The following is a 23,009-nucleotide window of genomic DNA, read 5'->3' as shown; positions in this document are numbered from 1 at the left end:
GTACCACGAAACATTCCTCTCGCGGAGGAGATATCTCGCGAACGCGTCAGTCGCTCCCGGTTATCAGGAAAACAGAATTGCGAATGTCCACAACGAACCAACGATGAATCATAGGAAAAGTGTTCCGCCAGCGGTTCCCCCAAAACCGTTTTCGGTGAAATTTTGCTCTTTGCGATCGCTGAAATCACAACATGGCCAAGAAACTATTCGTGGATCACAAAGCGTGAAAGATATTGCAAAGATCTTAAACGACCAGCTGGCACCAGCACTGCTGAGAGCTAGCAGCTCGTCCTCGCCCTCGAGTTGTTTTTCCTCCCCAGTAGCACCACCGAAAAATAATGAGCTCACGAAAACAACTGATCCGGTTGTGGACCAAGACGAGGAAAGCATCAGTTCAGACATTCTGGATCTCGAAAATACATACAGCAATATTTACTCCGAGTAAGTTGATTTACCCTATCGATTATGTCGTTAAAAGATTGATTGGTATAAACATTTCATAACTTGCCCTAAATATAGTGTTATGTTTTCTGATAAGAAACAAGATTTCAAATATGATGTTGATAACTAAGTTTTCATCTGTCAATGAGATGTCAACGCTCACAAACGTTAAGCACTATTGATTCAAATTAAGACTCGCAAAGCAACAATTGATGGTTCCGGTTCAATAAAACACAAGTACATACATTAAATAGAAAACTATTATTGTTTGCAAACCCTCAATAGTGACGTCAGGCAGAAACCGAATCTGTTTGATTAAAAATAGGTCGCTTCGTTTAGGTAGATAATCACCAACAAGGATTAAAAATAAAAAAAAAATAACGTTCGATTGTTTTCGATGAATGAACAATTACCTATAGGGTATCGTATATAAGGCAGTGTAGTACACGCAGCGAAAAGATTTTTTATTTCAAAGGAAAGTACCGCAAAAACAAAGGATTTTTTCCTTTGATTTTGGGATAAATAAAAATTCCTTTGATTCAAATGCAATTTCGTTTGTTCCAAAGAATTTTTCTTTTGAAAAATCTTTGAATCAAAATATTAATGCTTTGAAACAAAAAACAGTTCCATTTGATGCAAAGTTGTTCTCGTTTGCTACAATGTAATTTCGACTTTGATTTAAAAGGATTGGTTCATTGAACCATTTTCCTTTTATTCCAGTTGGAAGAAATATTTTCTGTTGTCTGAAGTTCCTATAAGGAATTTTGAATAATAAAAAGAAAGAATTTACATTTTAAATTCATTTTTATTCACAAAATTAACACTAACACTGGTTCACTATAATTGAATCATCCGGTCCTAATTTTGGCATGAGGGCATTCTTTTTGGGCCACTTAATAGAGTTCCGGAAGCAGCTCCAGTTGCTAGCTTTAGAGGTCATCCAACTGGTGATTGCCGCTGAAGATCGGACCGAAGATAATCAGACCGCTGGATTTGAGGCGGAATCAGCCGTGGTCCTGTAACAATGCAAGAGTTTATATAAAATCTTAAACATTCACTTTTTGATTAATGGATTAACACACACTTACCATTCTTCATCCTGAATCCTCCTAAATAGCTATCTTTGATTCACTAGTTTTGATTTTCAACACTACCGGACAAACTTTATTCGAAATTCGGTTCTTGCTCAATCCAAAATATCTTCTAAGTTTAAAATTTTAATTTAAAGAAATTATTCCTTTCTGTTGAAAACAATTTTCTTTGGTTGAAAGAAAATTTACTTTGTTTTTAAAGAAATGTGCAATTGAACAAATTTCTTTTGAATCAAAGAATTTGTTTAAAATCAAAGCCCAAAATTATTCAGTTCAAAAATTAATTCTTTCTTTCAAAAATTATTCATTTGAATCAGAACGATAATTCATTGATTCAAAGAAAACAGGAGTTTGATTCAAAAAACTGAATAATTTGAATCAAAGTCAGTTTTGTTTTGTATCAAAATCCAAGTTTTCTCTGCGTGTAGTATCGCCAAGAATGATGACTAAGTTGTTATGAGTTTTTTTCACACAGTGTCTGGAATTTGAATTGGAATTATTTATCGCGATTTTATCAACAATTTTATCATTGATCACTTAAAAACTATGGGTGCAACAAATTATTTAAAAAAAATGTAAAAAACCAAAACGCTTACAAACATTAAGAAAAATAACAATTTAAAAAAAGAGTCATTATGCACCCATAGAAGAGGTTGCAAAAATCCAATGCCTATTTTGCAAATCTCTGAGCCGAACATGCGCTGAAAAGTGTACTATGCCAAAAATGATATGTTTAGAAAAATCTACTGGCATAAAGACTCGAGTTCCCAAGCATAATGATTACAGGCTAACTGATATTCGCTTCATTTATGTACTTCCAAATTTCCAACCGTTGCCGACGCAACCACAGTAACGACGCTGTTAAGCCTAGTCCACACTCGGCAACTTGAACTGCTATTCCGGTTGCTGAGACTTGTTTATGTTTACATCTTGGTTGCTGAATGTCTCACATACCTGTCATGAGACTTGAGACGAGACATTATCAAATGTAAACAAAAACAAGTCTCAGCAACCGAAATCGCATTTTAAGTTGCGTAGTGTGGACTGGGCTTTAGCATTTACCTACTCGCTAACAAATCAAAACATGCAACATAAAAACGCCGTCTTAAGTAGTTAACTATGAGCAATGATTTTTCGTTCTGTTTGCAATACCTAGCGTTCCTTGTTAATTTTCTACTCCCGATTTACAGTCATTGTTTACTCCAGAAATCATTCGCTTCGCAACTGAATCCATTCGTTTGCGAGTTGATTCGGTGCGAGTTGATGACAATGCTGTTGATTCATGCCCAGACTCAAGGATGCTACTAGGAGAACAATTCCCAAGATAAAGACTAAGATCCATATTTGAAAAACAATTTACACAACTTGAGAGGAAAATAAGCCAATATTGGCATAAAGCTTAGTTGTTTTAAGAAATGGGACAGTTACGAATTGTTTTCCAAAAATCATTCGCTTGATCGAAATACTTTCTTTGGAGGAAATGAAGGTAAGCTTATAATAATTCATGAAAAATTAAAAAAAAAAAATTATCGTTTTTGTAAGAAAAATTTCTACTGTTTTCTTGGTATCGCCAATCGGCCGGCGCACACTTTTTTCAGTCATGATCAGGGACGGGATTATGTCATAATCATGAGCCAAACATTGCGACCCATTTTTCCCTCACATGTCGTTAGTTTAGGATTTTTTGAAAATGAAAGCATCCTATGAATGATTACTTTGGTAAAGAAAGATTTTTCCATTTTGTCATTGATCATTGAGATCTCCAATAGTTCGGTCATGACATGATAGTTAAAACTGTTTACGATAAAGATCACCGGTGCAGTTTTTGGCTGCTTCGTTGCCAAGCTAATTTTCAATACGCTGTAGTATGACAAACACTAACTAGCAATAGTATTAAAAAAAATTAAAATAGAGATAAATGTTTGCTGCGCCTTTTTTAAAGATTCCATTTGGTTCACAAATTTCATTCATTGCTCGGCCGATGACATAATAAGAGCGATGCGATGCGAACCGGCGAATGCGATTCAATGCAGCGAACCACATTTGAAGAAAATGTATGCGAATCGCTTAAACCTGACATACTCAACGCGGTGAAGCAGATGTCAATTTGTTCCGCCGCTCGAGTTCGCATTGGCCGCGTTCGTCAATTCGCATCAGCCTCACTCTTCTCATACGTGACATTTATTTACCTCACGTGAATATGAATGGTATTTCACTCACATGATAGGAATATTTCTGTCATGACATGATCCTTCACTGATCATATTTTCTTGGGTATAGTGATCCAAAATAAATTTCGACGTCCATATGAATAAACGAAAATTTTCAAGACTGGTCATGACATTGTTCAGTTTTTTCCAACTTTTATTTGTTTTTTTTTGTTTATTTGTGTAAAAACATCAACGGATCACATGTTGATCCTAATGATAACTTAATAAAATAATGAGTTAACCATTGAAATTTTTCTTCGGAAAGTAGCCTTTGAAACGTCGAAGTCGAAATACTCGGCGAAGCGGTTGAAAGTTCTCGAAATTCCAATTAGAGCGCTGTTGGCTCCGCAGTTATTCAGCCGGATGGGAACATAGAGCTGTAGATTTTGGTTCCTTAATCCTCGGGGTCGCACACTGAGAGGAATAGCCTCCAGCAGCACGGGAGAGTCAATCCCCGACGCAAGGAGATCCGCTACGACTAAAGCACGTGCAGCGTTACGACCAATTTGAAGCATGCTAAATCAATTAGGCGGCAACGGTTTTCGTAACTGGGTAAACGAAACGGATCTAACCAGTTCAAGTGTCGCAGGGCATACCGTATGAAACGCCGCTGAATAGCCTCTATTCGTTCAGCTCCGTTCTGGTCAAATGGGCACCAAACTGCAGATGCATATTCAAGCGTTGAGTGAACTATGCTGCAATATAGACTTTTTAGGCAGTACACATCTTTAAACTGTTTTGTTACACGAAATAAGAAGCTTTATCGACGATGTAATTCGTATGAGTCTTAATTCCAGCCGATGGTCTAGGATAACGCCCAGATCATCGATGTGGTCCACCCGTGCGATGGTTTCGTTCCCAAGAGTGTACTCTGCGTGAAGAGGGTTCCGCTTGCGAGAAAAAGAAATGACCGCACATTTGCTGTGGTTCAGAGGCAAGCAGTTGGTGTCACACCAGAGAGCGAAGGTGTTGAACTGCCTTTGCAAGAGATCGATATCGTCTTGGCCATTGATGGTGTGGAAAAGTTTGAGGTCGTCGGCATACGCAAGTTTTGGGCCGTCCAAGAGAGTGAGAACATCGTTAAAATAGATGAAAAAAATTATAGGTTCCAATTGGCTTCCCTGGGGCACACCTGAACAAGCGGAGAATTGTCTTGAAAAGTAATTCCTAGTTTGCACTGATAACTTTCGTCCCGTTAAATAGCTTCAAAACCAGTCCAGTAGGGATCCACAGAATCCTAAGCGTTCGAGTTTAGCAATAGCAATATCATGATTTACTTTCTCGAAAGCAGCAGACACGTCAGTGTAGATGGCGTCAGTTTGTGACTTCATGGTATCTTGCACGAACGATGTAAAAGTCAGCAAATATGTTGTCGTTGATCGTTTCGGCAGAAATCCGTGCTGATTGTTGGAAAAATATTGTTTTGAGGACGAGAAAATCGCATCCAGAACAACCAATTCGAACAGTTTGGCTATCGAACAGAGAGCTGATATTCCGCGGTAGTTGTTCACATCTCTCTATTTCCTTTTTTGTGAACAGGGAACATGTAAGCTTCTGTCCAGAGCGTTGGAAAGGTTGCGAAGTCCAGCGAAGCTCGAAAAATATGTCTGATGGGAGTCAGCAAATGTTGCATGAAACGTTTCAAGAAGACAGCTGGTATCCCATCCGGACCGGTAGATGATGAATTTTTAAGCTTTGCTGTCGCCTTTAAAATGGCTGCGTCATCGAAGGCAATACCGTTTAAGGAAGAGTCTAGAGGTGTGATATTTCCTACAGCCATATCCTGTTGCTCTGAGTAAATGAACCCAGTTGTGAAAACGCTAGAAAATTTCTCAACAAAGAGGTTGCATATTTCAAGATCGGTGTTCGCTGTATGGCCGTTCGAAAACATTTGAGACGGAAGCCCGGATTCTTTCCGCTGATTTTTGACGTACTTCCAGAAAGATCTCGGGTTGGTCTTAAAATTACGTTACAGCCGGTGGAGATAGTTCTGGTAGCAACGCCTACTGCTTTTTTTGTACGCCGTGTTCAGTTTGCAGTATTCTTCCGTTGTGCAGAAGGACTTGTGCTTGCTGAAGTTTCGAAGAGCACGGTTTTTTGCCGTCTTCAGCTGTCGCATAGATTAGTGACCCAGGGAGCTCGTGGGTTGGAGGGTAAGCTACGATTCGGAACATAGTTCAGTATATTAAAAAAGTCGCAGCGGCTGCATCGGGATTAGACATATGGAGCTCGTTCTCCCATTCGATAGAATCCAGAACGAATGAGATAGCTTCGTAGTCGACGTTTTTGAAGTCCTAGTAGAAGGGAGCGGTTTCCTCTATAGGAGCGTTAACTCTAGTGACATCGAGTGAGACCACTAAAGCTGGGTGATGGGAAACAACTTCAACAAAAGTCGGATTCCTGAAGGCTTCGTTGATGAAGCAGAGGTCTAGCATACGGCCGTTTTCGTTTTCAAAGCAGTTGATCTGGCGAAGAGTCGCGGAGCTCAAAGAGTCCAGGAAGATGTTGGAAGGAGCCGAGAAATAGGAGCGCATAGGTTCTGGGAACAAAAAGCCGTCATTAGAAGGGCACCATTTCAAGCCAGGCATGTTGAAATCACCAATAACAAGTATGTCATCTTTGGGAGAGCAGATTGAGCTTACTTTGGATAGGCACCGCGAGAAAGACTCAGCTACAGAGCGATCAGGAGGCACTTACACTACGCATAAGTACAATTTCCGATCACCGAGATCAATACGGGCCCAAAGAAGCTCCAAATCGTCCCAGGAACTGTCTTTGATAAGCTGAGCCGGGAGTCTAGAGTTGACAGCAAGTAAAACTCCGCCTCCAGTTGACTTTTTGCTGTTCAGGGGGTTTCGATCGCAACGGAACACTGCATAATCTGGGCCGATAATTTGACTGGATAAGTTGCGGTCATTTAGCCATGTTTCTGTAAAGGCGATGGTTTGATAGCAGGAGCATGACGTGGCAAGGAGGTAATCAACCAGACAGGAATTGATACCACCAACGTTCTGGTAACAAACATTGATGGGCTCGGATGTATCGGATGCAGAACGAGAAAAAAGATCCCTGGAGATGCAAATTCCATCACGAGGAGAAGGGCAGTTGAAAGTAGCGTATTTGCCTGAAATTGCAGGCTGGAGAACCCCTTCAACACAGGTCGAAGGGCTCAGAGGTCTCCGTAGTTCCTGATACGTTGCGTCCTGGTGCTGGAGACCCAGTAGATGTAGCGGAGTCAAGATGATTTTGCGGGGTTGATCTGTGATGAATCGGAAACTGGATACACGAGGAAGATGTTCTCATCATAACGGGGTATTTGCCTAAGGGAGCAGTCTGGAGAACCCCCTCGCCACCAACGAACTCAAGGCCAGGACGACTGAAGATGCAGGCAGGAAACAACGCGACTGAGTCGAAGGCCTCTGGGGTCTCCATAAAGCGAACGTCGCTGCGTCCTGGTGCTGAAACCCAAGAAGTGGCCGAGGTACTTGCAGGCGGGAATGAGCGGTAGTTTGCGTGGCGTCTGTCCGTTCATCATCACGTGAGCTACCCCAGCCCACGCCATGGGAGTTAAAATCTCCCAGAACTAGCCGGGGTTCTGGGAGAAGTGAAATAATGTTCGCCAATTTGTTCCGGCTAACGCTTGAAGATAGCGGAATATAAACCGAGGCTAGACAAAGGTCTTGACCTTTTATTCTAGCTTGGCAACTAAAGACTTCAATACCTGGAGATGGTTGTAGTGGAATACGATAGAAAGAGTAGCATTTCTTGATCCCCAAAAGAACACCACCCCCACTTTGACCATCACGATCCAGGCGAATAATGTTGTGGCTGTGGAAGTTGAAATCTACGTTAGGAGAAAGCCAAGTTTCGCATAAGGCGAATACATCACAATTCAAATTGTGTATCAAAGCTTGAAAAGAGTCTAATTTTGATAGAATACTTCTGCAGTTCCATTGTAATACAGTTGCAGATTAGATCATGAACTATAAAAATAAATAAATTTTCTGAAAAATTAATATCTCGCGTGAGCTTTCATTACGTCGTTTAAAACAAAATGTAAACAAAGAGTTTTATTACGGAAAAATACAAAACCTGACATAAACAGTCGCAACTTCTTTCCATTAAGAATATATGTAGTCTGGACAACATACATGTGAAATTAAATTTTAAAGTTGTTTTGATAACTTTTGCAGTAGTTTTCTGTGAATTCTTCAGATGTTTCATACGACGTAATGAAAACTCACGCGAGATATAATCCTCACGCCTATTTATGCGAAAAACATCATTATTTAAAAACCACCGCTTTAAGGGCAACGAACCCCATGTATGCGTCGTTCGATGCTGAAAAGCGTCGTTTCTAAAAAAACAGACATTCTATGTTAAGGAGCTAAATCGTTGGTGACTAGGATCGAAGGACAATATCATTCTGATCGAGGATCAGCAACCTTGAATTCAAGACCACAAATCTAGAAAAACATTTTATTAGATTTTCATCCTAGCTTGATGCAGGGCGACGGATATTTGTCATAGGCTTTCTGCCATCGCTTAGTCGCTAAAAAACGCACAACAGTGACTTCCTAGCGTTTGGCCTTCTTTCAAGGTAGTTCTTTGTCTTGTGTGTGGATTTTCATGTTCCTCCCGAACAAAATGTCTCAAAATTTCTTACAAACTTTAGGCTCGTAGAGCGACTCCTTCCCGTGATCCGATCTGGCCCAAATTTGGCATGAGACCTTGTACTAGGCCTAGGATCAATAAAAGCCTGCAGCGCATAACAATTCACAAACTTGAAATTTCTCATATAAATTTGGAGCAGTAGGTAGACTGAGTCAATTTGGGGTCATTTTGGAATTCCTAAAACCCTGGGGTCTAAAAAGCTTCGCCTTGGTTCAAAACTCAACTATGATTTTTTGCAGAATTTTTAAGTAACGTTTACATGAGTAAATTTGAACTTTTAGGTTTGTATGGGAAAATTGAATATTTTGTACTGAAAAATCAATATCATTTTTGTTTCTTCTGTAGAACTGAGCCAGCTGATGGTTTTTGTGCCAATTTATAAATTTCCTAAAGGAAATTTTCGCTGAACAACTTTGTTGAAAATCGTAGCTTCGTATCTTATTAGACAAAAAAGTTATTAGCTGTTTAACAGGGGTATGTCTTTTCGCATCGATAAACAATAAATTCAATTGACATAACTGCTGGGTGTCTAGTGAGGTATTGCATGACTTTTTTTCATGCACTATTTTGCGAGGCTCCTGCTGTGATGTCAATTGAATTTATTGTTTATCGATGCGAAAACACATACCCCTGTTTAACAGCTAATAACTATTTTTTTTAATAAGATACGAAGTTACGGTCTTTGACAAAGTTGTTCAGCGGAAAATTTCCTTTAGGAAATTTATAAATTGGCACAAAAACCATCAGCTGGCTCGGTTTTACAGAAGAAACAAAAATGATGTTGATTTTTCAGTACAAAATATTCAATTATCCCATACAAACCTAAAAGTTCAAATTTACTCATGTAAACGTTACTTAAAAATTCTGCAAAAAATCATGGATAAGTTTTAGACCAAGGCGAAGCTTTTTAGACCCCAGGGTTTTAGGAATTCCAAAATGATCCCAAACCGACTCAGTCTATTGGGGCAGTCTAATACACACGCACAGTGTTCGATTCGCTGGCTACCTGGTGTTGGCCTGTATTTGTTTCCATCTTTCGTCTTGTGAATTGTGATGCGATTTGGAAAGACGTGGAAATGTTTTTATTTCGTATCTTTCAGACATACGCAATGTGGTTGCGCTGGGTGGTCAATGACGGTGGACGCATTTCAAATCAGCACCGGTCGCGTTATCTTCTTGTACCTATGATGCTATGCAATTGATTACACGCGATTGGCATAGAGGCAGAATTTGGGGTGATGTTGCGCTGGGAGATTAATGCCGTCGCGACGGTCGCAAATCGAATCATCCCTGGTCACGTTCTTTTCTATTGCCAATGATGCTTTAATATTGACTATTCACGATTGGCATAGAGACGGAATTTTGGGTGTAGAAAAGTATAAAAACTGTAGCAAAACTATTAAAAATTCAGAACACTGAAAGTTGTTTGAAATGGATCGTTTCAGAAGTTTAAATTAAACGATATTATAAATGTGAATGCATGAATAGTTTCAATGATAGTATAATAAAACTCTGTAATGCCAGTTCGCTTGAATAAGCTTGTTAATAAAGCACTTGAATTGTTTCCATTTTACATCTATTAACACTTTTACGCCTAACTTTGTAACTAAACTCTGAATATGGTAGAAAGAAATCACAACTTATAGGCGTCGAACTTGAATCTGAAACATTAGAAATTTGGAAGGACCCCGTCTCATTATTTGAAGGAACGATATTAATGATCATGTGACGCGCCAGTAATGCCTAGAATGTGGCCTATTCGAAATACTATCTGTTTTCAGAAAGAAAAACTTTGAGGCCAAGAGAACTTCCACCTGTTCTACCACTGTGGAAAGTCTTGAGAGAGAACAATTTAATGGGAAATTCTTGGTACCTTGGTACCTTTGGGAGTATCCAAGTGACGATCAGGCACCGAAAAACCTAGCGGAGAATAAATCTTATTCCTTAGGTACATACAATGATTTAGTTCTATTCGTGCAAAACTGATATATCTATCTAATCCATATAATCCATTCATGCATAAAAATCCTCTGAAGTTACAATGAAAGCATAAATAATGATTATTCCAACCCTATTTCCACCAGGATTCTCCCTGCCAGTTCACCCACTGAATCATCAACTTCACCAACCCTGCAAATATCAGGATCGCATCGCCCCAGTAACGCCGTTGAAGAATTGCTTTTGAACGAGTCCATCTACGTTCAGCGCCTTGCAAACTACATCGACGAGTTGATACCGATAATGATAGAACCAAACTTACCGCATTCGTTGAAAAATCAGAAAAATATCGTATTTGCCAACATCGAGGCGATCTACGCAATGCACCGGGATGATTTCCTTCCTCAGCTGGAACAGTGTGCAGGATCAGCGGAGAAAATCGCATCCGTTTTCATCCAGTCTATCGATAGCAATCGCTTCTACTGCTACGTCTTCTATGCCCTGAACAAAATGCGCTCGGAGAAAATTTGCAAGCAAAATGAAGATTACCTGCTGGTACGTGTGTAAAATTTTGACTTAAAAAAGGCTTAAATAGTTTTGTTTTTTTTTCTCAGAACGTTTCAATCAAATTGAATAAATTTTTACTGGAGCCTATCCTGCGATTGCCAAGGTACAAGTTAATGTTTAGCGAAATATGTAAGCGTTTTTTGGATTCTTCGGACAAAGAAACTATTCAAAAAACAGGACCAGTACTCTGCAGGGCCGAAAAGCGGATTGAAAAACTTATAAATTTGGTTGATGCTGCAGTTAGTCTTAGCGATATTTTGCTGAGTCCAGAATCATCTTCTTCGACGGCCAGTGGCTGGAAAAACAGTTACAGTGATTTTATTCCGATTTCCTTAATCATAAACCCAACGGCACAAAAACATACCACCAGAAAGGATCCGGTGAGATTATCTGAAAATAATAAGTTAACCATTCATGCTATATAACAGCTTTATTTTGTTTCAGGTCAACCTACTTCATCAAGGACAATTCCAAAAGTTCTTTGACGTTGATATTTATGATAACAAACAGAGAAGGAAATATCCAGCGAAAGTTTTTTATTTCGACAAAATCGTACTCTATACGGAAATTTACAAGGGAAACCTGGAATACCGGGGCCATTATTACGATTCAGAAATCATATTTGACGAAGAATCCAGCCATAAGTTGAAATTGTACTGCAAACACATGGGAAATCAGGAAATACTAATTCAATCGGCACAAGCATCGGCAATAGAGGCACTAAAAATTTGCATAGAGGACATGCGCCGCAATTTCGTGCACCTTAGCGCATTTGAGTTGCTAAACGATAAAAAAGCAACGTTGATATTCCCGGAAACGGACCCAGCAGAAGAAGCTAAAAGGGAATCAGAGCAAGATCCCGATTGGTTAGTAATGTTTATCATATGGAAAATCGCAAAAATAATTAATATCAATATACCATAAAATTTCTTGCAGGGAAGAGATTATACAACCAGCAATATTGGTTCAAGCTCAGCTACAATTTTGCCGTGTCCTGGAGGCAAACAATACTTTTTACTTGAGCAATTTGTCCACCTCGGCCAATGTGTTTCTCAAGATGTACGACATGCACTACAACCGAATTCTCCCGGAACTGGCCGCAGTCAAGGATCCCTTCGCGATGTGTGAACTGTTTTTCTCATATCTAAGGGTAAGAAATGTTTTGATTTTCATGGTTAACGGAAAACTCCCAGCCCAGCAAAGCTACAGTGGCTCAAGATAAGGATGTTTAGATTCCTTAGATATACTACTCCGTTGCTTGCATATGGATTAGTAGACCAACCAAAAAATAGTTATAGAAAATCCACAGGAATGTTTGTAAAATTAAAAAATGTGAGTTTTCTAGAAAAACTACTTATTTTAAAATTCTACAGAAAACATAAAGATTTTCACCAAAGTAATTACAATGCATTAAGCGCTTATGTGGTTAGAAGAAATATTTTAATGTGGATTTTTTGTAATCTTTAAAATATTGCTTTTTGCCAAATTCCTTATAACTGAAACAATTAAACTTTTTGTATGATAATGTGATATTCATTACAAGTTGAAACAAATCATCAGTGTTCGGCATCGCTAATTGAAAAATTAGCGGCGCTTAATAAACCGCTAACTCATTCAAATTTAGCGATCGCTATTTAAAACCGCTAAATGAGCGGAAAAATTTATCGCTTCAAGCTTAAAGCGCTAATCGCTCATCGCTAACTGTTGATAAACAATAACGTAAACAGGATGGCAACAGCATGGATTTTGGTTGCATCTCAATTCGTTTGCTCAAATACTTTACAAACAGTGCAGATTGTTTATTGTGCCCAGTCTTTAACCAGGTTTCACTTTTTTTTTTCGAACTTTCAAAATAATAATGCAAAATTCTCATGATAGGAGCATTTCCAAAAGAATATCTAAAAATCTAAATGAAATAAATATGCAAATTCATTCTATGGTGATACTATCTTATTTTTATTTTCCCTGATTCGAAATACTTGTAAAAACTGCTTTGTGAAAAGTAAATATCTCATCCACTTAAAACAAGTTGTAAAAACCGGATTTTTCCACCATTTATTATTCGAGACTTGGCCTGTGAGAAAGTAATGTGAGATCTAAAAAAAACTTAGAAATTTGAAAAAGCTTTTGAAAATCCATCGATTAACCTAAAAAGCACATTTCAACAAATCACCGCATGTGGACGACCATGCTAAAGTCATGTTAAATATTGATCAAGTAGGCCGTTCTGTATTTTAGTAAGCATAAAACAGTGTCTAAAAATTGACCTTTATTATGTTTAAAATAGTTTAATACTGTTTAACAATATTTATTGAATTGTTTGTCTGATAGTGTTGAGAAAAGAAGTAATTAAAGAGTAAAAAAAGTTAATCTGTATGAGGCACTTCTACCATGAGACCATTCGAAGTGACCATTTTAACTTGGAGCGCATATTGGTGTAAGAATGATGTTCGATGTCTCCTTTACTTGTCAAATGACAAAAAGTCTACTTCTATCAGTAATAATTTGTGAATTTGAAACAAGTAAATGAAAGTTAGCGTTCTTCATTTAGCGAAACCAAAAAAAAATAGCGGAACTTTTTAATTCGCTAGCTCAATCAAAATCTAGCGGCAAAATTACACCGCTAACAAAAAGTTATCGGACTAACTAGCGATTAGCGGACTAGCGTTTTTGTGCCGAACACTTCAAATCATGTAATGAGTATATTTTTACTACTATATTTAAAAAAAAAGCTTTCCGAGATTCGAATATTTCGCAAAATAAAACAATTTCCAAAGAAGTTGTTTTAGATAGTTAGTAGTCAGAATATTGAAAGCTTTTGAACATAAATGTTACTAATTGCCAAACAAGTTATTTTGAAGAATGCGACTGATTACTTTTTTGACAATATGACCCCTCATTTTTCCATAAAATGTTATATTGTTCGAAATTCAAGGCCGTATTAAGAGGAGGGGGCAGTTGCCCCGGTCCACCTTCCCCCCTTGAAATAATATCTCTAAAAGTTTAACTCTAATATTATTCAAGGGGGTTACAAGGCTTTACATTACCTGGCAATATCTGGGCATTTGATCTCGAATTTTTTAACCCAAAATCCGGACAAATCTTAGCAGAATTTGGTTATAAGCCGAAAGGGACTTAAAACCTCCAAACATTTACATTTTTTTTAATCAAAACACATCAGCAGCGTTCAAATCTCTTTTCAAAATCCCAAAAGAAAACAAATAGGATAAAACAGCTAAGCTTGCTTAATTAGTCCACTTTACTTTGAAAACCCGGGATGTCCGAAAAAAATCCGGAGGTTCTGAAATGCATACCCTACAATAAATAATAAATCACTTTCTCTTATTTATTGAATATAGGAAATATTTGAGGACTTTCTAGCGAATAATGCATAATGTTCTGATATGGAAGTATTTTCTCCTCATTTTAAAAAAAGTGACGACTATTACGGGGGATAGATTCACTTTTCCTTAGATGTTTCAATATAAGAAAAAAAAATAGAAAATATCAGTTTTTAAAATAAAATTTGCAGAAATTTATAAAAGTGATGAAAAGCATTTAATATCCTTTTAAACTGTGATTTCTTTCGGGCTTTGTTAGGAATAAAATCAATTAAACCAGACAATCAGGAACGCTTACTTTATAAGCATAAGTTTGAGTTATTTTTATTTATTTAGGACCTTTTAAGGCATTCGGATCCGAAGTATGAGTATGAATAATGCAAAATTAATGTTAGTTTTTCGATCATCATTAAAATTTGTGCTCATTTATATACTCTTCAACCATTGAAATTTTGAAAAAAGGTAACTGTTCGACAACCGGCAAAACTATAAAAATTTTATTCCAATTTGAATCTTAGATTTGAAATTCTAATTTTAATTTCTTCCAACTGGTTAAGCCCAAATTTCATACTTTTGATTCTGATGTAGTACATTTAAAAATTATCCTCTATTAAAGGAAGTATCCTGAACTCAGCATATCCTAAAGAATGACCATTTTCAAATTACATGTATCAAAAATACGCATTTATAGTTCAATTGTGAGTTTCATTTAGTGATTCTGCGAACGTGAATATTTCTTTATTTTCAATCTCATCTCATTCCAGATTTATGAGTGCCTATGTGTCTTTTCAAATTAATTTCCATTCTGAATTATTGTTTTCGAAGGTAACTTTTGTCACATTTAGAATAAATTTGACAAAAGCTTTCTTTTTTTTATAACATTTTTTTTAATAAATAAATACCCAAATTGAATTCAAGTTTTTATCCGCATTACATTTGAAAACATTTGAATTTGAATTATAAATTTTGCAATTTCTGTTTCCCTTTGATTTGTAGCTTGGATTCTTAATGTTGCATTTGACTTTCATTCGTAATTTGATAGTACGATATAAAATTGATACTTTGAATTGTGGGTCTAAATGAAATGGGATTTTTGGTATTAAATTTCACTGTTGAACTGTCTGTATCTCCATGGAATTTGAATTTATGTTGTATTTTTTTAATTTTAGATTCTTTGTCTGAAGTCTTAATTCTATTTCCCAATTGTCATGAGGTAAATGTTTACTATGCTTTCGATCAAGCTCATATCAAGTGATTGATAATTAAATAAATAAATCTTTAATATCAATCTGTAAATTTTCTAATCCAGAGATTTTTGGGTGGTGATTGTTATTAAATTAAACGTGAATTTAATTTTTTATTCAACAGCTCTTATCAGCTTTTTTAAATTTCGATTAGTTGATGAACTCTACCACAATCTATGCACGTGATGGATACTCAATTATTTTTTGAAGATATTTGACATATCTAATGGTTATTTGAAGGTAATATAACAAACTTTTTACAGTTATTTTATGTAAGTTTAAAATATTATGGGTTCTTTGGGACAGAATATGAGAAAAAAAATTAATTCATAGGGGCCCTCCTTGGAAAATTGCCCCGGGCCCTCAAGGGCTTAATCCGGCCTTGTTTAAATCTCATTGTTGCTGACATCTCTGGAATACAGCATATTTAGAAGCGTAGTTACGTGCGATCCATAGATGATAGGAAAAATCACAACAAATGACAAAAGTCGTAGATGAAGGTCAGTTGAGCATGAGGTGTAAAACTTGGATGTACAAAGTATAGTTTTGCGGAAGAAAGTGAATTAATTGAAATATTGCCACCATAGTTCATAATTCGGGTTTATGACATAGTCGCTAGAGAGTAGAACCTGGAAAGACAATTTGGTGGTAAGCAGGAGTTTTGCAACAAGAAATTTATATGAATTGTAGTAAAATTCTAACCTAAGTATTTATTAGTTACCCGCCTAGTTTTGGAAACCACACAATATTTGCCCTGCTGTAAAAGTCATCAGGAATAAGTGCGATATCATCCGACAGTCGGAGAAAACAGTTGTCAGAACGTGCCAGAAACAGAAACAGGAAAAACAAATAGTATGTTTTGTAAAACATTCAGTATTTGAACTGTTTATTAACATTTAAAATATATCTTTAAGCTTTTAAGCATCAGCTCTCAAAATTGAGTTTCCTTTGCTGCCGTTCTCAACACTCATACTTATCGTTCGAAATTTCATAACTATTTTTGACAGTGCGTTTTCACGGCCGTTTCTATTGAGTTTAACCCTTTCCTTCCCACGAGGTTTTTCACGTTTTAAAAATAGAAATATTGATTTACAACGTAAGTTCTAGAACAAAAGATGCATAATTTAAGCCTACTTTAATGATCCATTTGATAAATTTGGGTTTTGAGATGGAGCATATGTGCTCCATTGGGAAGATAACAACACATAGGGTGCAAATGAAAAACAGGAAATAATTGCAAAAAAACATGGAATGTCATCACTTCATTGATCACAAACTAAAACGATCCTATTTGATAAAAAACTTCTTTGGTATACGCATCCCTCGAAAGCCTATTTATTGAAATATTTGAAATTTTCATTTTTGCCTTGAACAATGGCCGCCATGACACTTTGCGCAAGGAAAAGAAAACATGCCGTTTTTCGAGAAAATCACGAACTTTTACAAGAATTTCGAGACATGTGGCCATTTAAGCAGATGAAATAACTACCCTGAAGTGAATTTTTTTGTTGACGAAATGATTTTCATGCGTATTGATAAGAAGCTTCACAGGAAAAAAAGTACGTTTTGTCCCCAGTGTATCACCAGTGATCCACTTTACTTACTCCAAAATTTACATGTTTTAGTTGAAATCTAAGTAAACCATCAGTTGATTCTGCTTGCATAAGCAACCTTCTGCACGTCAGTATTTTTATTTGAAGGAAATTATAAAAACTTGTAAAGTTATTGAACAATAAATGACAACTTGATTTAATTTCGAAAAAAATCCAACTTTTTTGCAGTTTTTGATCTGCCAAGCGAAACCTAGCGAATCGAATTTTCTTCAAATTTCGTGCAATGTTTCTTCACTCATATCTACACATTCGGTGAAAAAATGGTGTTGATCCGAAGCGCCCAGTTCAAATGCGAGCTGTACAAAGTTGTGGATCACCTGTGCTACCATGGGAAGGAAAGGGTTAAGCTCAATGTTATACCTTTTCATCTACCTATCTTGACAGTGGTAGAACTAAAATTTGTACGTCTCGGTGGTCGAGTGGTTAACGTGGTAAGACGGTAATCGCTGGGTCCACTGATGGCATGGGTTCGATTCCCATCTCGGTACTGGGTGTTAAATGTTAATCTTAAGTTGTCCACGTCATTTATTCAGTCTGTAAAGCCTAAATCGGTTAAGACGGTGTATGTCTTTTTTTTCACCCCTCTTTTAGATAAAAAAAACCAATTACGGCGGTTTTACTATAAAAAATCGTTGGACCTTATTTTTTTCGTTGAAACTTACGGTTTCCTAACGGCATCCTTCAACGGCAGCAAAACATTGTTTGTTTTGGTTCCTCTTGCTATGTCCAATTCGCAATCGAGAACAATGTTTCAGATTTTTATCGCCGTTATAATTGTTGATTATAATATTTTAATGGCATTGCGGCGAGATGAATTCTAAGTAGAAATTTAAGACTTTGTGAAATACATAGGTGGATAGATGAAGCGAGTGCGCTTCGTAGAAGAAGTGAGTAGGCGGTGAAGATGTAAGCGAAGGGCAAATTTACTCACTTCTTCTACGAAGCGCACTTGCTTCATCTATCCACCTATATATTTCACAAAGTCTTAAATTTCTACTTAGAATTCATCTCGCCGCAATGCCATTAAAATATTATAATCAACAATCGAGAACAATAGATCAAAGATTGCTGATGACAGGTGATGATGATAAACGCGGTACAAATGTTTAAATCATCACACGGTTAGGCGAGACTACTCAAATTGGGTTCGTGGTAACACAACAGCGGTGCCAGATATTATGAGTAAGAGTATCAAAGTACTCATTGAGAAATTAGTACGTTCCCGGTTAGAGAATATGAGAAGTAGAGTGCGACAATAGCAATCGCTAATGAATTGTGTAGTTATGTAATGACTAGACTGACGAAACATGAATAAAGATAACTCTATTCCACCACTGAAAACTGCGTTCTCAACATTTTTTATGTACCTAGACAAAGTTTCAAGTCACCAAACTTTTAATTTTGTCAAATTAACGTTCCCGATTAAATGAAAGTTGAAATCTCTTTTGAAAGGAATCTCTGGAAAATAAACTTTTCACCGGCTCGAAAAGCTTGATATCGCAGGAAAAAAAACCGCGAGCAGCATCATAACGCTCGCTTTTTTCTAGAATTAAATTTTTATTCGAACGTAACTGACAGTACTGTCACAAATAATTTTGATACTATAACTGTTAATAACAAAATTATTTGAAGGTTCTCCAAAGGGTTTCAGAGCCATTGTTAAATTTTCGATTTATGTTGAATTTTGTAAAAATATGTTCCAATTTTAGTGTGTATTAAAATGTCCATCAATATTTATTTCAGAATGGAGTGTTTGTCCAACTATATTACGACTATATTAAGGAGTTTAAAAAGATTATAAAGACAATCAATGTTCGAAGAACGGCTGCGGTAAGTAAACAGTTTATGGGTAATATTGATAAGCGTAGTTAACAGTATGCTAAAATCGGGCAACTAAAATTGGAATTTAACATAAAAATCTGTCACTTCAACTTTCACTGTCTGAATAAACTTCTTGATAAAAAAAATCATTGTTGGTAGAGAACATTTTCAAACTAAAGAAGGCATTTATGGCTAGTATATCATCAATACAATTTCTAATGATTGATTTCGGTTCAAACATTTCAGACTTTCAACTATCTGGTGGCTGCCAAAGTGGAAGATTTTGCCGTTCTGTGTATCGACCAGCTGGAAGAGTATTGCCGATTTTTCCAGCAGCTCAGTACCCGAATGGCGGAAGATAGCATCTCTAACAAGTTCATTGACATGACCCTTTACAGACACGTGGCGATGGTGCTGGCCGAGCTTAACAAATTTGAACAGAATGTACGACGAAACTATCAACTTTTTCTATTGGACGATCGAGCCGTTGAGTTCGGTTTGGTGAAATACTGTGACCTGGTTACGGTGAGCAATGCCGAGAATGGAAATTTTCCGTGTAAGATATTCATAAGCGAACGGGCAGTGATATGCATTTCAATTTTTATTGTGGAGCAACATGACAAAACCGTTGAACATTACGGGCAAATTATTTTTATCGACAAGTTTAATGGTCGTGGATGTCCGATGAATATGAGAAAGAGTAAAAAGGCAGATCTGAGACTGAGCTTTATAGTGGACAGCAGTAAATACAAAGTAACTTTCAAGAATAACTCAGAACGAGACTGCTTTTATCAAAAGTACATCGATCAGTATGTGTTGGTGAAATAAAACAATTTATTCAAAGTACGGGGTGCGTTACAATTTTAAACTTCGACAACACCTTTAGCAGCAATCAAAGCATGACAAAGAGGGCAGGTTTTCCGGGCAGTAATCTCTAGGGGGTTTGCAACGTGATAGCAGGTGGTACACTGCCAGGCACCAGTTGGATTGGTTAAAGGTTGTCCAGATGCAATACAGGGAGGGAAATGACTTCCGCAGTTCGGGCAACAGGTACTACTGTCCGTGACGGGAGTCTCACAGGTGAAACATGTTACATGTTTAGATTTTCCATCTTTCGGTTCGTAGCGAGAGAATATATTGATTGCCAATTCCTCAAACTGCTGTTTGCGAGCTTCTGGTATGTTTTCTAAACCTTCCAGTTTGATGAATGCTTTCGAACAAGTACCTGAAAATACAAATTGTTACTTTTGTCGAGAAGTTCATGTTACGATTAAACAATTACCGAATGATCTATCTGCACAGCTAGCCAACGCCAACAAGGAATAGAGAGCTTCAATATCGAGAACGTCTTCATACTCACGTAGACGTAATGCAGTGATAACTGCACTATGCAGTAAACCAGAGCGAAGTTGTCTCTGAGCTAGCAACATGTAGTGATAGGCCTCTGCATGGTGCCAAATATTTTCAATCAGCGCCGAATCTTCAGGGTTCATCTGGGACAGAACTGTTGCTCGATTGCCATCCGTCAAGGAAATTTGTTTTTCAATGTGTTCCTCAGCTAACAATCCGGATAGTACATAAAGTTGTTTGATGCTAACGAGGTCTGATTTTTTCTCTGCTTCACTCTCGGCCATTTTCACCAGAAGTCTAGCGGCATCGAGGAATCGTCCCGCTTTTTTCTGCAGCTCGATAGCTTCAGGCAGTTTTCCCTCCTGCAACAAATGAGCAGCGTGCTTACTCAAAAGTGCACTTATCTGAGGCATCTTGTACTTTTGAGCGAGTTCAACAGCCAAACCCCATTGACGCAGTCCAATACAAGTAGAAACTGCTGATTTGACATCGCCTAGTTTAAGATATGCGGCAACCGACTGTTCACACATTCCAACTGTGGATAACATTTGACCTAATTTCGCCAGATGTGTACTCTTCTCAGGCAACTTATGCATGCAGCCTACAAGCTCATCATATTGTTCCAAATGATACAAGGTATCCATGAGACCTTCGATGTAATGAGCCTTCTCGTAATATTCTTTAGCACTTTCCCAGGCTCTCATATTCATGAAATGGTGTCCGATTTCTCGCCAAGCATGCTCCATCTGCTGATCAGATATGCCAGGTCCCATTCGATAGAGTTGAACTGTTCGAAACCAATCGCACAAAGTTTGCCTTAAGCTTATGGCGAGATCACGGCGATCGATATCGATGTACAACTTTTCAGCCTCGTCAAATTCACCAAAAAAGGCACAAATCTCCGCCTTTTGAAGCACCTCCAGCTGGATGCTCTTAAGCCGTTTAATGAGCTGAATTCCCGGGTAGTTACTGCAGCGAACAAAAGCAGATTCAGCTGTTTCGAGATCCAGTTTCTTTAGTGAAGCTTCGGCCAGTAGTCTCCATAAACGTGGATGGGAATTATCCTCTATAAACTGTTTAGCCTCAGTTATGCCAACATGAGACAACAGATCTTCCGTGTCTCGCAGCGATTTGACCCGAAGCTGTAGAATGTGTTCCTTGACATTTGGAGTAGCATTTGCTTTGATGATTTCATCCAAAAGTACTCCAGTTATTTCCAGGTCTTCAAAATTACAGATATATCCAGAACATGATATCGGCTCTTCCGGATCCGCTCCTTTAAGAATATACATTCTGGTCTTTTCCATAATCGCCAACAATTGAGGATTATCTCTAGCCCAACAAACTGCCCAGACATCTTTCCTTTCAATTTTCCCCTCGGTGTTCTGGCTTTCGTCGGTATCTTCTCGCAAGGACAGCGTCGTCAGAACACCGTTGCAATCAATCAAAGCAGCTCGAGTTGAATTGCAGTTAATGGCCATTTTGTAGCAACGTGTTTGCAAATAGTGCCTGTTTCTTAGCACCAAATGGGGCAACGTGTATTCATGAATCAATCCGGATTCTCGCCCAATCAGCAGAAGTTGTTCCGAAACGGCAATACAGCAAATGGGATCCTGGCTGGGGTCCGTTTTCGTGGGAATGTCGTACGTGTTGTTCGCATCCAGATCATTCAAAACGTCCAAAGCTGGCGTATCGTCAATATGGTATTTTTTGTCCTTCTTTACTTTGACGGTGGCATGCAAAGTCGAGGCGCCCTGGGAATTTCAAAATAGGTATTATACATCGATGGTCAAGGTAAGATACAAAATTGTTTTTTATGCAATCAATCATGAATCATAATTTAACTGTGTTGCAAATATCTTTAGAAATAATAAAACTTGTTCATTTCTAAGCGATGTAGGCTGAAATTTATGATGGGTCTACCGTAAGGTTGTCAGAGTGTTTTTACCACGTATCCGGGCTGGACTAAACTGGGCTATTAGATTTCAAAATTGTCGAAACCCAGGAATTACTCAACCAAAATCAAAAAGTTAAATTTAAAAAACAAAGTTTCATCAGAACTTTTTAGCTGATTTTAAATTGTTTTTACGGCCTCCATAAAACCTTTCGTGCTTATTTTTATAACCCTAGCTCAAAAAATTTCGATTTGTACGCATTAATAAAAAAAATACAACACAATTGTTTTTTTTTTTGTTCGATTTGGCAAATATGGTGAATAAATCCGGGTAAAATCCTAGCTTTTTTTAATGAGATCGGGGTAACCGGGCCGAACTGGACTTTTCCTAAATTTTGTATTAAATATCCGGGCAAAACCGGGCTATCTGGCAAACTTTTCTCTGTGCCGAAAAAGCGCTGAAAAGTGTACTGTGCCAAAGATGATATGATTGGAATAGAATGACAACAACGTTCAAGCGAAAAAAGAAAAACATGTTATGGGATTTTTATCCTATTGGATGATCCACAAAAAAAAAATACGGCGAGAATCGAACTCACTGCAACATCTCTTCTTTGCTTTCCAGTCCGATTTCTTACCCAGTGCACCATTTGAGTAGCTTAGCAAACGAAAACTCATTGTCATAATCGTTCTGCCACCGCCGCGGCGCGCCGCCAATTACCAAAAAACGCACTGCATTGGCCGTCTTCTATTTGGTCGGTGGTTTGTTTTATCCTCTTTGTCTTTGCTGAGAAAGGGATAACAATGAGAGGGGCATGGGGTGAG

The 23,009-nt window shown here is 37.6% G+C and overlaps 2 protein-coding genes across 2 annotated transcripts in view; one reads left to right on the top strand and one right to left on the bottom strand.

The window, feature by feature from the left end:
* The first annotated feature begins 33 nt into the window (after window positions 1–33).
* LOC129742727 (uncharacterized) lies at window positions 34–19,768 on the top strand. The gene is made up of 7 exons (XM_055734671.1): window positions 34–441; window positions 10,501–10,909; window positions 10,969–11,301; window positions 11,366–11,787; window positions 11,858–12,071; window positions 18,863–18,949; window positions 19,187–19,768. Exons 1-7 carry the CDS (start codon window positions 104–106, stop codon window positions 19,766–19,768), a joined length of 2,385 nt encoding a protein of 794 aa, XP_055590646.1. The 5' UTR covers window positions 34–103.
* Window positions 19,755–23,009, bottom strand: part of LOC129746837 (WD repeat-containing protein 35) — a 38,894-nt gene continuing 35,639 nt past the window's right edge. The window contains exons 6-7 of the mRNA XM_055740727.1: window positions 20,223–22,044; window positions 19,755–20,165 (exon numbers count right to left, since the gene is read on the bottom strand). Of these exons, the coding sequence (XP_055596702.1) occupies window positions 19,804–20,165; window positions 20,223–22,044 (2,184 nt within the window). The 3' untranslated portion in view covers window positions 19,755–19,803. The remainder of the gene's footprint in view (window positions 20,166–20,222; window positions 22,045–23,009) is intronic.

The sequence above is a fragment of the Uranotaenia lowii genome, chromosome 2 (assembly GCF_029784155.1).
Source record: "Uranotaenia lowii strain MFRU-FL chromosome 2, ASM2978415v1, whole genome shotgun sequence".
In the NCBI taxonomy this organism is placed as follows: Eukaryota; Metazoa; Arthropoda; class Insecta; order Diptera; family Culicidae; genus Uranotaenia; species Uranotaenia lowii.
Note: the sequence above shows the minus strand (reverse complement) of the source record. Positions and strands in the feature narration are given on the sequence as shown.

Excerpts from the sequence above, each read along its gene's own strand:
- LOC129742727 (XM_055734671.1), top strand. The coding sequence starts at position 104 with ATGAATCATAGGAAAAGTGTTCCGCCAGCGGTTCCCCCAAAACCGTTT. Across the intron at positions 442-10,500 it reads TACAGCAATATTTACTCCGA|GATTCTCCCTGCCAGTTCAC; the intron begins GTAAGTTGATTT and ends TATTTCCACCAG. Across the intron at positions 11,788-11,857 it reads TCAGAGCAAGATCCCGATTG|GGAAGAGATTATACAACCAG; the intron begins GTTAGTAATGTT and ends AATTTCTTGCAG.